The sequence below is a fragment of the Salvia splendens genome, chromosome 11 (assembly GCF_004379255.2).
Source record: "Salvia splendens isolate huo1 chromosome 11, SspV2, whole genome shotgun sequence".
NCBI lineage: Eukaryota > Viridiplantae > Streptophyta > Magnoliopsida > Lamiales > Lamiaceae > Salvia > Salvia splendens.
The window spans coordinates 30,890,181-30,907,450 of NC_056042.1; the positions used below are offsets into that span (position 1 = coordinate 30,890,181).

General features: G+C 37.6%; 1 protein-coding gene and 1 pseudogene across 1 annotated transcript; both read right to left on the reverse strand.

Moving 5' to 3' along the window:
* Positions 1-492: 492 nt before the first annotated feature.
* Positions 493-3,976, reverse strand: LOC121753690 (annotated as a pseudogene).
* A 5,262-nt stretch (positions 3,977-9,238) lies between these two features.
* LOC121754787 (cytosolic sulfotransferase 5-like) lies at positions 9,239-10,069 on the reverse strand. Its single transcript, XM_042150093.1, has one exon. The coding sequence runs from the start codon at positions 10,067-10,069 to the stop codon at positions 9,239-9,241; it is 831 nt and encodes a 276-aa protein (XP_042006027.1).
* Between the last annotated feature and the right edge of the window lie 7,201 nt (positions 10,070-17,270).

A 17,270-nucleotide genomic window follows, 5' to 3' on the forward strand; every position in this document is an offset into this window, starting at 1 on the left:
ATGAAAATAACAGTTTTAACTAATTTTCTGGAGTAGATTATTACAATTTGATTTTATTTTTAGTAAAAGTATCTATTTGAGGCAATGTTTAATTAGTTAGAATATGGATTCACTTGTGTTATCATAGCAGTAAACGAAGTCAATAGTCTCCCAAAATATTCTTTTCTAGAAATAATAACCCATAGTTTTGTGCCTTATTTATTTTGAATTTTAATGAATTTGTAAATTTAATTGCCCAATAAAAAATTTCAGAGTTACTAAAATGAAAGTAGTATCAAACGAGATGTTTACATCGACTAAATAAACGAATATGCACGAAATCAATAAGTTTCGGTCATACTTTATTGGACCAATATTCTTATTGGGTACCGTTATATGCACAAAATTTTGAGACTTTCTAGGTTAACTCAATTACTTGGTAGTAACTCGTTGGCTCTTCGAAACTTTGTTTTTAATTTGTTATTTAAAAAAGAAAAAAAAGAGCCTTGCTGATACTTGTATAAAAATGTAAATTAGTGAAAAATTGGATCACATATGATTGTGTCAAAATACAATTTCAATCTCCTTGAAACTACCATCACTCTGAAGATAGACTGTGAATAGTTCATTCTCAGAGTTGTATGTGAACTCCTCATTTCTCTTGTCAACCTTGCAAGAACTTGGTTTGATACTGCAATACCCTCCAAATACTCCACACCCTCTTGCTTTGATCATGATTCTGTCGCTGGCACCGATGACCGCACATTCTTCAACTGCTCCACCGGAGTTGTACATGATAATCAAGCCAATGGGAGCAAACTCAATGCTACCTTTGAGTGTCTGTATACAATGTAAAGTCTGTGTTAGTGCTTTTGAATGTGAAATATTAAACTTTGGTGAGCCTAAACAAGCTTATTTTATTACTTACCTTTATTGGTGAGATGGTGAAGATTTCACATTGTAATAGGCCTAATGACACATCAATAATTTCACCCTTTGCCACTCTAGAAATTGTTCCCGAGTTGAATGCATACACAGCCGAGTCTCCTAACCAGTTTTCCCCTGCAATTTCTTCAAGAAACTCTACATCGTTTGGACTCACACGGCCGGAGATAGAAGTGTCCGTGGGGGAAGATTTTTTGACCGGTTCAGACTCTTTCATAGGCCAAGATCCAGCTCCTTGGCAGTTGAAAGCGCCAACTACTCCAGTCACCTTGTTCAAGTTCCATATCTTGAGAAGGCTGTGATGAGTTTTAGGAATATCATTAGATTTTCATATTATCCATCTAAGTTAAAAAAAAACACCAAGATTGTTTTATTACCTCTTCCCATCCATGACCGGGTCAATAAACAGGCTGTCCCGGGTAGGCCTGCCTGCATATCTAGCCCGAAGCACTGATCCATCAGGCAGAACGAGCTTCCTCAGGATCTTGAAATTGTGCTTTCCCGGCTGGTCACTGCATCATTCGATCAAATCAGTGACCTCCAAAATATCGAGTTTGTAATGGATTTTTCATGAGTTTATTGATCACATGAGATGAGGTTCTTACCTAACATAGACTGGACAACCCCCTATTGCCCTTGCTCCACCGTGGAACTCAGCTGTGCTATGGTTGCTCTGCATCCAACATATTTAGAAAAACTTAACATCTAAACAAGATTGTTTTCTTGAAATATGTTAGCCTAAAATGATGCAAGAAATGCTCACATGAAACATATCCCAATCAGGAACCACAATCTCTCCAAGTAGAAGGCTGTTGAAAGAGACTGATGCGATGTGCAATGTCTGAAAAGTTGGCTCATTAGGCATGTAATCTTCAGATGCTCTAGCTGTGGCACTCCTCTTCGAGCTAAAACATCGATCCAAGCACATGGTGTTCATTACTTCTAAACAGAACAAAAGACAATGCAGGGCCAAATAGGGTGCAATCAAGAAATATACCTGAAAATGGAGTCTGAATTGTGGCACATACAACAGATCAGATTATTCTCTGTAAAGTTTCTGTCTATGGACTCATCGAGAGCTTCATGATATCGTTTAGTGATTGAGACCCGACCACCATATCCGGATCCTAATGTCTCCAACAGATTCTGAACATCAACCTTGACACCATCCACACCACTGCTGGCAAGGTAGCTGTGCATATCGTTGTAGAAGTCGAAAACCTTGTGAGGATCGATCACTCCCACACCATACTTCTCCAAGCTGTCAAGGGCTATGTCCCTTATGTTACCGATGTTACCTTGAGACAGAATTGGGTATTCGAGCTTATTTTTGTACTTTTTCATAGCCTCAGATGATTCAAGAACTCCACCCCAGTAACCGGCTAAGGCGTGCCACATGTACACATACCTAAATCAAGAAAAAAAACAATTTGAGGATTTTGAGGTTGTACTTTTGGCTTGTTTCAGACAAGAATTTGATGATCTTGGAGCTTACTTTAGTCCATAGTTCTCTTTGATGTATTGAATCAGTTCTTTCAAGTTCTTGCTCGAACCTGGAGATTCTGAACAGAATTTGTTGTTCTCTTTTATATCTATCAATCTTGTTGCAAACCTACACAAACAAAAACACCACTACTGAGCTATAATCTCATCAAAGTGGACTAAGTTCTGGTCATGGGACTTACTGTGTTCCTTCAATCCGAGGTTCTCCTTCTTTGTGGAACTCGTTGACTGTTTCCTGCCACCCATCGTCTATGATCAAGAACTTCGGAGAAATCCCCCCTTCTTTGAAACTATGTAAAAACACAAAAGTTTCATACAGTTTATTCAGTAAAAAGGGATCCCAGTCATACACCAAGTGTGAAATAAGGCATCGTGATTAAGTGATCGAACCTCTCAAGGCCATCTTTGATCCCTTTTGGGCTGACTTCTGTATAGAATGCATCCCAAGTGCACCAGCCAAACCAATCTAAATGTGCGGGAGCCTAAATTCGAAATCCAGTTCAATCTCAAATCATACTGTGTGTGTTTGTCTAGACGAAGGGATAATATATAACATACCTTCTTGTTTTGTAGATGAGTGAATGTACCCTTGTGTTTGGACAGAATCCTAAAAAGAGATGAATGGTTTCACAGAGTCAAGGAAATTGATGCCAGACATCTAAAACTAAAATCTTGAAAAAGAAGCAAAACATACCTGATTGAATCCTTGATCAATTCAAAAGGATTATCCCCTGAGTTAACAAACACTCCCTCCATTGCTTGTGCAGTCTCAACACCAGCATCACCTTCAAAATCGGAAAAAGAAAATCAGAACATAACATCAGCCACTACTCGAATGGAGCAGTATAAATAATGCTCTATCTTGAGATGAAACCAACCACTTTGGTAGCAGAATTGAAGCTCATTCAATGCAGTCCCCTGCAATGTAGTCCTGAAGGGTCCGTCCAGCACAGCCAGCATGAGCACGTAGAATCTCTGCCCCGTTGCAGGAGCTTCTTCTTCTGCCACGTGTAGCACTGAATCCTCCCCTACCCTCCAACATAAGCATCTGAGTCTCCATTGGAATCTCACTCGCTGATCTCCCAACTCGCAGTATCATCCACCAAATCTTGGCTATAACAAGCACATAAACTTGTAATCCCTATTCATAAAAAACAACAAAAGAACAAGAATTTAATCCCAATCATATCCTAGAAATGTTGACCATATCTTGAACCTCTGAGATCAAGAACTCACTCAAGAATCCCAAGATTGATGACATGGCAAGAGCTTGAGGTGGGGGCCTTGGCCCCAACGTAGGCTGCACCCGAGCTTGCTGGTGAGACGACAACATTGTCTGGCACTCCAGTTAGGACAACCTTGCCTCTCACCATGAGGCAGCCATTCTTAACGACTGGAACTGCTGTGATCGTCATTTTTCACAGAAGATTCTGCGTTGTTTTTCTCTTCTAACTGCAAGAAAACAAGAAAAACGCCATGAAATGTATACACAATGCACGAAAATAAGTCAATGGGATGTCAAAATGTTACCTAACTTTTGTAACAAACACACAAGATGTAAGAGGAGTGAGAGAGAAAGACCCAAATTTATAGCAAAATCTAGGCATAAGCATCCAAAACATACTTTAAGAATAATACCATAGGCATCGACGACCAATAGAAATTATTTTAATGTGGAAGTGTAGAGATGAAAAAGATTTTTGTTGATGATACCTGGGGCCAGTCCAAGCATGACTGACATGGAGATGAGTCAGCATTTGTAATATCTGTATTTCATATTAATAGAGCATATTTTATAAGCCACATTCAACCTTTCCACAGTTTATGGAGCCAAACCCCAAGTGCACACAATTGACTCCATACTTCCCTACTCTCATTTTGAAACAGCCCCATCAACAAAAAAGAAAGATAAGAGTAAAAGTAAATACGAGCTCTCCGAATAAGTTGATTTTACAAGATTCTTTGAAACATGGCATCTTACCATATCAGAAAAAAAAAAATAAAAAAAAATAGATATGCTATAAAAGCAGTTTGAAACACTCAAAATGGTTATATATATGTCCCATGTTATTCTTTGTGGAAACATTTAATCACAAGGTATTTAATTACCTACTGGCCTGTTATGGTTTTGGGATTCTGAAAGCTACATTTTTATATTTCCTTTGACTAAATTTTTGTGAAGTCGTCGTATCATTATAAATTATGGTTAGATATTGAGACTTTATGTCAAAATTTTATGGTAATATAGTATTTTCTTTTTCTAGTATTATATTTTTGTTATGATCATATATACGACCAAAAAATAATTTCTAGATTTGAAAATTTTACGATAATAATCTAATTCAACATACAATGTTTATGCAATTTGAACTTGAACAAATCTACTAGCAAAACATGCATGGAATTTTCACCCCATGAGTTCATCTAATAGCTGGTTCTATCTAAGAGCAAATCTAGACCCCATTTGTGATTAATAATTTTACTGTATATATTTAATTTTGGGTTAAAATTGTTTAAAAATCACCAACTTTCACCTAAATTTTGATTATAGATATATTTAAACCAATATTTTTTGGTTCCGATAGAATCGCGTATCATGAACTTTCTTCCTTGCAAACAAAAAAAACTGATGTGAATTTGAATGCTATAACGAATAAAAAGTCACATTAACGTCATTTTTATTGGTGACATATATAGGTGTTTATTATTAAAAAATACAAAAAACATGTCTTTTAATGTTAGTATAATGATAAAGAATAAAGCTATGCGGCCACATTATGGCCAGCCATAAATTAATTAAATAACAAAAAAATTAAATTTTTTTAAATTTTTTGTTTAATACTACTTGATTTTACTTTTATATCATCTTCATTATATGTTACTACTCAACATGTTAGTGTTGCTCTTTCGAAGTTTTTGCTCAACTTATTACTACTGTCATTTCTTGATTGTTGCTCAACGTATACAGTAATTCGTGATATTAATGTGTTTTACGTAATGGAATTCAAAGATAAGTATCAACTCACAAGTCCATTCACACACATATAAGTTTATATCGGTAATTCTAATTTTTTTATACATGTAAATGGACTAAATTAACTCTTTATGGCCGGCCACATTATGGCCATTTAGCATCACTCAATGACAAATATACTACTGGTTCCGTGGGGTCATAATCGGAAAATTATAAAGTTGACTAGCCACCAAATTAGGATTTGGTAGATGTGGTCATTAATCACATGCTTAACTCTAATTATTATTGTTAGGGTGTCCACTATGGGTAAGGCGGGGCGGTCGGCGTGAAGGAGGGCGGAGGGAGAAGGAAGGCGCGGCTATCATAGTGAAGGGGGTGTCCGCCTCGGAGGTGGACGCGGCGAGGGGGGAGGGAGGCGGCGGATGCGGGATAGCCGCGTGCGGGGCGAGGACGCGGCGGGCGTCCCTATAGCCGCGCCTATAGGCGCGCCTCCTATAGCGAAGGACAACCGCCGCGGCTGGCGATTTTCCGATTTTTTAATTTTTTTTTTTTTACACTTCAATTCACCTATAAATACACCCCACTCCATTCATTATTTTCACACCATTCCAATACAACATCTATACAAATTTCTCTCACTACAAATTTGGGACGGAAATGAACAATATGTGGAGAGACAACTGGAATGCTCTGCTTCAACAGATGCAACACCAGGCCGCCCAGCAGGTAGCGGCCGATTTTTCAGACGAGGCGGAGGCTGCGGAGGATCCGATCCCTCGCACCATTACTCAGCGGCGGACAATCCCACGAGACCACGTCGGTGCTCACCAACGTTTAATGGATGATTACTTTGTGGATAACCCCCGTTATCCACCCGAGATATTCCGCCGGAGATTCAGGATGTCACAGCGGCTGTTCAACTATATAGCGACGAATTTGGCTGAGCATTACCGATGCTTCACTCTCCGGCGTGATGCGGCTGGCCGGATCGGGCTGTCCACACAACAGAAGTGCACCGCTGCAATCCGACAGCTTGCCTACGCCGGACCAGCGGACATGTTCGATGAATACCTACAGATGGGTGAGACGACTAGCCTCACAGTGCTTAGGCAGTTCTGTAAGGGGATCCGGGAAATTTTCGGTGGGGAGTTTCTACGGAAGCCCAAACCGGATGAGTGTCAGCGCCTACTGGATATGCACGGGGCGGTGCACGGCTTCCCAGGAATGTTAGGAAGTATCGATTGCATGCATTGGGAGTGGAGGAACTGCCCCGTGGCATGGAAAGGCCAGTTCACTACTGGATTCAAAAGCAAACATCCAACGATGATACTGGAAGCCATTGCGGACTACCGTATGAAGATCTGGCATGCGTATTTCGGCGTGGCGGGTTCGAACAACGACATCAATGTTCTTCAGTCGTCGCCGCTCTTCAACGAGGAGTGCCGGGGTGAGGGACCAGATATCAGCTTCGTAGCCAACGATACGCAGTACAGTAGGGGCTACTATTTGGCAGATGGAATATATCCTCGGTGGCCCGTATTCGTGAAGACTGTCCGCCAGCCAGTAGGACCGAAGAAACAATATTTCGCGCACAAACAAGAGAGTGCTAGGAAGGACGTTGAGCGGGCTTTTGGTGTCCTCCAATCGCGGTGGGCTATTATACGGTGTCCGGCACGAGTTTGGCACGAAGATGATGTCGCCAATATTATGTTAGCTTGTATCATATTGCATAATATGATAATAGAAGATGAAGGATTTGCGGCAGAGCGATGGGCACCGGAAGAGGGCGCAAGTACAAGTCACGGTGTCGCCTCCGCGCCCATCCAGATGGGCGTACCACGGAGCAATGAATATTTGATCCAACGCTTCGCGGATATGCGCAGGACCACATCACATAACACACTGCAGGCGGATTTGATTGAAGAAGTGTGGGCACGTAGGGGAGGTGGTGGCGTTGTGTAAACTTGGTAGTGATTTGTATTAGATTCAATGTAGTGTGTAATTTTAATTTTAATTTTGAAATTAGTGTGTTTAAATACAAATTTTTATTTTAATTTGTATTTTAATTTAAAGTGAAATTTTATTTTTATTTTTAATTCGTATAGTCGACTTCTTCTACGTACGTATATCCCGATAAATTTGTTCGTAATTACTTGAAACATTAATAAAATGAAAATTGATTATAAAATTTGGGGGCTATTGGAGGTGTCCACTATAGTGGCGGAAATAGAATTTTGGGGCTATGGACAAAAATCCGGGGCTATGGACAAAAAACTGGGGCGGGGCTATTGGGCGTGTCCACCTTATAGTGGACACCCTTATTGCGTTAATTGTTAGTTCTGACTTAAAGTCCAGTCATTAATGCATCGCTCGTGGGCAATGATGTCTCTGTGATGAACTTTGATAAAATCAATGTATTTTAAAATTATTGGATGAGCTTTGAAATACCAAATAATGGAGTATAGTTAATTTGGTGGAATTATTTTAATACTAGCTACTTCATTTTATTAATTTGCTGAAAGTTAAAACAATATGTAATATGTGTAAGAGTTAAATATAACTTCTCAGACCAATAAACGTGTTTATTGGTATACAAATATGGTCTATTTCTGAAAAATAAATAAACTTTGGATTAGAAAGTGATATTATAACTGTTTTTTCTGCGTAGATATTATGTTAGTTAATGGAAGTAATAGTTTAGTGTCTCATTTTATATGCCTCACCTAATCTACTTGGTAGTGTTGGTCTTTCCTACCTACTTATTTCTCATATGCAAATATATTTCAATGAAATATTTTTTTATAATTGATATGTTTCCTTATTTACTTGGAGAAGTTATCACAAATTCACAATGACACCATAAATAGCACTACTGTCGCTGGAATGACATACAATTCGCAAACTTTTACTTTTTGGACACTCATGTAAATTCAAAATCATACAAACAAAGGTAGAAAATCATTGATGTAATATAGTGTTTGTTAATCATATATTTTATGGATAATGAGTAATTAGTTAGTACAGTATTATATTGGCTTGGTAATGGCCGAACTTATGATGACATGTTTTCTCGGAAAAAACGGTTGTCAACTGACAATTATATCCAATTAAATTAATTAATTATAGTTTTTACTTCGCCGATGTTTTATAGCTGAACTAGGTTTGGAATTTTGAATAAATATATTGGTTTATCATAGTTTATTAAACAATGTAGACTTTGATTGCCAAGATAAAGGTCCTGAAATTTAATTTTACAATAGTTGTATGCAATCAATAATTTAAAATACGTTTCGAATAGAATTCGTTTCAGTTTAATTATGAAGAATATTTCTTGATTTCGTTTTAGTCTTAAATGGAAATATGGGATTGTAACACGCTTGTTGGAAACTTGGAATCCAACTCTTATTGGTCCATTTAATTTATAAACACACACTCCCTTATTTCCAAGTTTATAATGATGTTTAATACTTTAAATATATAAAGTAAATTATCAGAAAGAATAAAATAAATAAGTAAAAAATTATAAAATATAAGAAAATAAAGGAGAAGAAAAACTATTACTAAAAAATGGCTCATATAACTTAGAAGGTCTCAGAAAGGAATACAATCAATTTATTAATCATGATTGACGAACTATCTATAAAATACTATAGTACATAAAATAAAGAAATTTATATTGGCTTGGTAATTCACTAAGAAATAAAACCATATATGAAAGACACAACACTCAAACATATAAGAAACATGGGGTAGATAGGATGCATTAACAGCGACATGACCCAAAGGTGAAGTACAAAATAGCATACATAATTTGAAAACAACAAAAGCAAGGCTGAGCTAAATCCCATACATAAACCCTAAGGAATGAAATCTCTCTCGAGTAAGCGTGTCAATACGTTCAATAGACTCATCACTAAGATAATTATTATGATCTCCAATTTTCCCTTTTCTAAAGAAAGCATTATACGGCAATGGAATCCGCGATGGTGATTCCTTGGACTTTTTGACATCATGGTTACTTAGTACCTCAATACTACAATTCTTCACAATCTCTTCCACTTCATCTTCATCCTCAAATGGACATCCTAGGAAATCGTCCAATTTCTTGACATAACCACGTGGATCTTCCATCATCTCCTCGAAAGTCACAAACATAACGTTCTCCGGCCTTTTGAGGCTCTGCTCTCTATACCCAATCACATGATCATAGTAAGGCGCATATAGGCCAACCCCGCGACAAAATGAGTCTGTTGCCTCATCGAGAGACCATGACTGATCCGGCTTATACTTATTCACAAAATGCCACATGGAGATAAGGGTGTCCTTAGGGTTTCGTGTCAAGTAAACAACCTTACATTCCGAAGAATCTAGGGTTTTGGCTAGGAGCTGACAAGGGATGTGTGTGGAGAATATTCGAGGCTCATCCGAGGGGGCTGCTAGAAGCAGTGGCTCATCAGACTCTGCGAACACTTGCACCTCCAAGAAGGGGACAAGGTTGTGTGGGTGTTGGACGGCCAAGTTATGTTTGGAGGATCGGTTGAGGATGGAGTAGAGGAGAGATTTGAGCCATGTAGTGCCGGTTTTCGGAAAAGTAGCTACGATTACATCGGTAGGGAGTGGCTTGAAATTGTTAATGACTCTTAGAATTGGCTTGATGGATTCAGGCATAAACCAAAAGCCTCCAAGTTGGACGGCATGCACATCTCTCTGCCAGTTTTCTTTTGGGAGAGAGCATATATCAATATCAATATCAATATCAATATCAATATCAATATCAATATCAATGTGTGGATCCATTGTAGTGAAAATTGCTAGTACAAATTTGGAAGGAGAGATTGTTACGGACTCAATTCCCACATCGGTTGTGAGAACAACTGATGTAGGGTATATAGACTAAATGGACTCTCTCTCCTAACAGGCTAGTCTTTTGGGATGAGTTCTCCTGTTTGGTCTGTAACAATTGGTGCTTCCATTGAGAGCCCAAACGGCTCGGAGTGGTGGCCGGGCAACGAACTCGCCGTGACCAACGAGTGCATTTGGGGCCGCTCGGAGTGGTGACCCACGGAGTGGTGGCCGGGCAAAGAATCCACCGTGACCAACGTGGCCGTGACCAACGAGAACTCAGAGTGGTGGCCCAAGGAGTGGTGGTCTGGCAAAGAACGTGGCCGTGACCAACGAGGACGTTGGCCCTTAAAAGAGGGTCGAATGTTACAGACTCAATTCCCACATCGGTTGTGAGATGTTACGGACTCAATTCCCACATCGGTTGTGAGAACAACTGATGTAGGGTATATAGACTAAATGGGCTCTCTTCTAACAGGCTACTCTTTTGGGATGAGTTCTCCTGTTTGGGATGAATTCTCCTGTTTGGTCTGTAACAGATATATTGGTGGATGGAATGGAATTTTCTCTATATAGAAAAGTTTGTCCACAATAAAAAATAGTGCTTCTACAATTTTGTATGCGAAGATTAAATTTCATACCTAGACATTGGAGCTTTTTTACTCCAAAGCTACCTCCTTAATGTATGTAAAGTTGGAAATATATGTATGATTTCAATAATAAGTGTAGCGCATCTATATATTCATGAAGATGTTTTGGACAACCAGATCCAAAATACTGTGGTGAACATTCCAATGGTATTATTAGATATGAATGAGAACAGGATCAATTATGGAGGCGTGTCACTGAAATTGAGATTTTGTAGCCTTGCCTTTTGGTTTAGCGTTAGGTACAATGAATAATACTCGCTTCTATTTTGCATTTACTACATTCAGGCATATACTATTATATTTGTTCCAATTCTATAGATTTCAGACACATATTTTTATCCAATTGTCTTGATTTCTGACATTATCTAAATTTTAGACATTATACGGAGTACATTATCTTTAAACCAATTATCTAGATTTCTGACATTATTATCTTTTATCCAATTAACTAGAGATTATCTTTAAACCAATTATCTAGATTTCTGACATTTTTATCTTTTATCCAATTAACTAGAGATTAGATGCTGGTCGCGTTAGGGTAATACTAATTTACAGTAATAGCTAATAACTTTCAATTCTATGTATTAAAATTATCAATACAAAGACATAATTATATCAATACAAAATGTAAATTTAAATATCAACACAAAGACATAAGTTTATCAACACAAGAAGATTGATAAATTTATGTCTTTGTGTTGATATTTTTAACCTACAAAATTAATATTAATTATTAATTATTACTGGAAATTAGTTAGTATTTGATCACACAGACACCATATACATATTTTTATATAGGTTGTGACCAATTGAGATTTTTTAGCCTAATTGAGAATTGAGATGCATTATCAGCCACGCATTTTTATTAAATGAGTGGTCCAGAAATTGCCACATGGAAAATATTTTTAGATTAATTAATTATGAAAGGGCAGAATGGTTTTCATGGTACATTTTATTCAATAATTTTTTATTTATTTTAATTTTAATTTTTATTTTTTTAATTTTATTTTGTCATCTACATATACAATTTATGTAAACTACACACATATAATGTCAACTACAGAGTTATGATCAATGTCGAACCCTTCTTAAGACTGAACTAGAGACTAAATTTGGGCCATCCATTTTTTTAATATTGTGGTTAGGATTAATTTACAATTAATTTAATATTTTATTCAATAAATATATATATTTTTAATTTTAATTTTTAAATTTTTTTATTTTTTTAAAATTTTTAAAAATTTTTTTTAATTCAATATAAACTTGTCGGAGTAAATAATGAACTATATTCACTAAATAATGAACTAAATGAAGTATGTTATGAAGTAAGTTTGACATGTCATTGAAATACGTTAATGATACAACAAATTTTAGTGTTAAACGTTAAGCGGTAGTAATGAACTATATTCAATAAATAATGAACCAAATGAACGTTAGTAATGAAATAAATATGACATTTTATTGAAATACAATGTTAACTGTGTTAAATGTCAAGCAGTAGTAATGAACTTATTACTTCATTCAGTCATGCTATTACTTCATTCCATTAGTTTATTCCTTCATTTCGTTAGTTTATTACTTCATTCAGTCATGCTATTACATCGTTCCATTTGTTTATTACTTCATTCCATTATTTTATTACTTCATAATGTGTTATGACATAATTATCTTTCAGTTGAAGTAAATTCAGTATGTAATTAATGCGAAAAATTACTTCATAACATACGTTTATTTAGTTCATTAAATAGTGAATATAGTTCATTATTTACTCCAGCAAGTTTTTATTGAATATATAAAAAAAATTAAATTTTTTTAAAAAAATATAAAAATATAAAAAAATATAAAAACATATAAAAAAATAAAATAAAAAAAATATATATAAAAGATTTTATTAAATAAAATATTAAATTAATTGTAAATTAATCATAACCACAAGATAGAACCTGTCAATATTCGACCCTATAAATACGCAGCTCATCAGAAGAATGCTATTGAGGAAATGATCAAGGAGATGCTAGAAAGTGGAGTTATCAGAAATAGCAAAAGCCCTTATACAAGTCCAATAGTGTTAGTGAAGAAAAAAGACAACACATGGAGGATGTGTGTAGATTACCAGGCTCTCAACGCTATCACTGTGAAGGACAAGTACCCCATACCGGTTATAGAGGAGTTATTGGATGAGTTGGGAACAACCAATTGGTTCACCAAGATCGACTTGAGATCAGGCTACTGGCAAGTGAGAATGACACCCGGAGATGTGCATAAAACTGCTTTTAAGAGTCATGAGGGACACTATGAGTTTTTAGTCATGCCCTTCGGCTTAACCAATGCACCCGCTACATTTCAGAATTTGATGAACACTATATTCAGAGATTATTTGAGAAAATTCATCTTGGTCTTCTTTAATGACATATTAGTTTATAGCAAGAGCCAAGAGGAACACCTGGATCATTTGATGGTGGTGTTAGAACTGATGAGGAAGAATTCCTTACTGGCCAAGAGGTCCAAATGTCTTTTTGGGGGAAGAGAAGTGGAGTATTTGGGACATGTTATATATGAAAATGGGGTAACTACAGACAGTGGCAAGATTGAGGCAGTTAAGAATTGGCCACAACCTAAAACATCAAGCATGTGAGGAGTTTCTTGGGGCTAACCGACTATTACAGGAGATTTGTGCAAGGATATGGAGCAATATCAAAGCCTCTTATAGAAATTATTAAGAAATCTACCTTTGAATGGACAGAAGCAACTCAGGCAGCATTTGAAAAATTGAAATCAGCTATGAGCTCAACCCCGGTTCTTGCCTTACCTGACTTCACTAAGGAATTTGTGGTGGAAACTGATGCTTCAGGCGTCGGCATAAGAGCGGTACTGATGCAGGAAGACCACCCCATTGCTTATATCAGTAAGACTCTATCACCAAAATACCAATCTCTCTCGGTGTATGAAAAGGAACTACTGGCTATCTTGCTAGCTGTCAAGAAATGATATCATTATTTACAATGCAAGAAGTTTGTTATTATTACTAACCATCAAAGCTTGAAGTATCTTATGGATCAGAAGTTAACAACACCTACGCAACAGGCTTGGATGTCTAAGCTGATGCACTTCGATTATGAGATCAAGTATAGAAGAGGTTCTGAAAATTTTGCAGCTGATGCACTTTCGAGGGCTTCTGAGATGATGATCCACGCCCTCACATCATACATTATTACACTGGAGCTCATTGCTAAGATCAGGTCTTCGTGGGAGAAAGATCAACAAGTTCAAAAAGTTATTCAAGAGAAGCAACAAGAGCCAACTTCACATCCTCGATTTATCTGGCAGAATGGGGAGCTAAGGCGGTGTGGGAAGCTTGTAGTAGGAAATGATTTGCAGTTGAAGGCTCAAATATTATCCTTGTTCCATGAGTCATCCTTGGCTGGGCATTCGGGTGCTATGGACACCTACAAAAGAATATCGTCTTTGTTGTATTGGCCCGGTATGATGAGGGTGGTGCGGGAGTTTGTGAGGTTGTGTGTGTCTTGCCAGCAGTTTAAAGCAGAGAATTCCCCACCAGCCGGCCTTCTTCAGCCTCTACCCCTACCAGCTTTTCTGTTTAGTGATCTCACTGTGGACTTTGTGGAAGCTCTACCTATGTCTCAAGGGAAGAATGTAATATTTGTGGTGGTGGATAGACTGAGCAAATACGTTCATTTTATGGTCCTTACTCATCCTTTCACGGCTAAACAAGTGGCTGAGGGCTTTATGAATTCTGTGTTTAAACTCCATGGAATGCCTGCTAAGGTAGTTAGTGATCGGGGAGCTACATTCATGAGTGATTTCTGGGTGGATTTCTTAGCCTTGTTGGGAGTAGAGCTATTGCATTCCACAGCCTATCACCCCGAGACCGACGGTCAATCAGAGGTAGTCAATCGATGTTTGAAATGTTATCTAAGGTGCACAGTGGGGAGAAACCACATTCTTGGCATCAATGGCTGGGTTGGCTGAATATTGGTATAATACGACCTACCATTCAAGTATTAAGATGAACCATTTGAGGCCTTGTTTGGGTATGCCCCACCTATTCACATGCCTTATCTTCCGGGGGATTCAAGAGCGGAAGCTGTCGACATTACCCTGAGAAACAGAGAAGAAATGATCAATTTGCTGAAAAAGAACTTGCAAAGGGCTGCTGATAGGATGTAAAAGCAAGCCAATAAACATCGTACAGACCGGAACTTTGAGATTGGAGATTGGGTGTGGCTTAAGTTGCAAACTTATCGCCAGAAATCAATTCGAGGAGCTCATCACAAGTTCGAGCCAAAGTTCTATGGACCTTATTAGGTTTTGGAAAATATTGGGAATGTGGCCTATCGACTAAATCTGCCTGTAACAGCAACTATTCACAACGTGTTCCACGTCTCACTCCTTTGGCCATTTACTCCACCGGTTGGGCCGATAACTGAAGTACCCTCAGTCACTCATATCAGTGATGTCGTGCCCCGAGCCATACTTGAACGTAGGATGGTTAAAAGGCATAATAAAGCGGTCACGCAATGGTTGATTCATTGGGAGGGTCGGTCACCTGGAGACGCTTCTTGGGAGTATGCTGATGAGATTAAGGCATGGTTTCCTTGGTTCCTTGAGGACAAGGAACCTTAAGAGGGGAGTATTGTTGCATGTACACTCATGCATGACATGCAACAAGGCGTATGAGTAGCTAATTAAATAAGGATCATAGCGGATGGGAATAAGGATCCATGTGTCTCGTCCGAACTCGTGCATGAGGAGGGAGTATGGGAGTGCATGTGTGGAAGACCAGGGGATTATGTGAAGGGGTTGGCAACGGAAGAGTGCGTTTCGAACGGATCACATAATACTGATCTATTTAGCAGATTATTTAGATAAATTCTATTCGCGTAATTATCACATGTATCATGCTCATAACTTAAATTTTAAACATGCTTTAGCACAAACAATTCCTAAAACATGCTTACTGCGGAGTTAGCCAATTTACCTTTGTTGATTCACTTAAGAATCGAAGATGGCTTGCGCCTTCTCCACGTGAAGATCTTGAGAACTCGACCTCAGATCTTTTGACTGGTGTCCCGGACTGTAGACTGATATTTGTGTGGGCAAATCTCACTAGTGTACTAGGACTTAAATAACGAAGACAGAAAACTGCTCACGGAAGAAGAGCAATTTTTGATTCTCTCTCTAGATGGAGAGGGTCGAAAATTATGATTAGAAAAAAGTGTATTTTATGTCTCCTTTATTCTCCTATTTATATTAAGTGACATATTGAGCCCAGTCAGGGATGTAAGGAAGAATTTGGACATGACCTCACCCAATTAGCTTTTTACTAATTAAATTGAACCCACAATTTAATACAAGCTTATATTAGAATATTACAAGCAGCCACTACAGAAGTAATATTGCACTGCCTTTCCAAATCCGAAATTACAAGTATTCCGGGTTTCCTTTTGTGTGTGTAATTCATTTTCCGTGCTTAAGATAGAAATATCCATTAATTAATCAATGTCTGCTATGGACTTAATTAATTAACATATTTTAATCTCCAAGAGTGGACTTAGCAAGAACCTCTTATTTATTATTCATAGAGTAATCAAACTCCAACTAGCTAGGTTCTGAATAATAAAACCTTGTTTCAAGCTCCTCTTGTGGATGTTATCAAACGAGACTCTCATCGCGCACGATTCAACATAATAGCAATCCTAGCACCGCCAGATAATGATTACCACTACTCAATATACCTGGATCGTTGGGTGACGAAAAACCCGCACCTTTGGTAAGTCAATGTAGTAGATACTCAATATCGTATGCTCAATGCTAAGGTACATTGATTAAGAAATTAATAATCAAGATCTCGTCTTTCAGTAGATAGCATAAAGACTCGTCTTGCTGTTAGATCCATTCAGTGCTATACCACACCAACGTCATCTTATTTCAATAAGGCTTAGAAATAATCGTACTGACATTGCAACCTTTCATGATAGGTAGTCTAGGCCTATCTAGGTTGTGAAAATTTTATTTTTCTTTGTTCAGGACTGACCGCGTACCTTAAATTGAGCGCAACCCACAACCGGTTTACTAAACAAAGACTTAGACTTTGTTATGTTCGCTAATACATTTAAATATGCAATAAATATCCATTAAATAATCTGTTGCATTCATTGGAAAATAATCTATTGCATTCATTGGAAAATAATAATTAGAGTTTTACAGTATTCAATCACGCGAAAAGGTGATTTCTAGTATACAAACCCTAACAATCTCCCACTTATACTCAAAACAGCTTTCGAGTATACAAGACAGTAGTGCACACGTCTAAATTTCTCCCACTTATTCTGAAAGCGAGTTGAGGTCTTGAATGA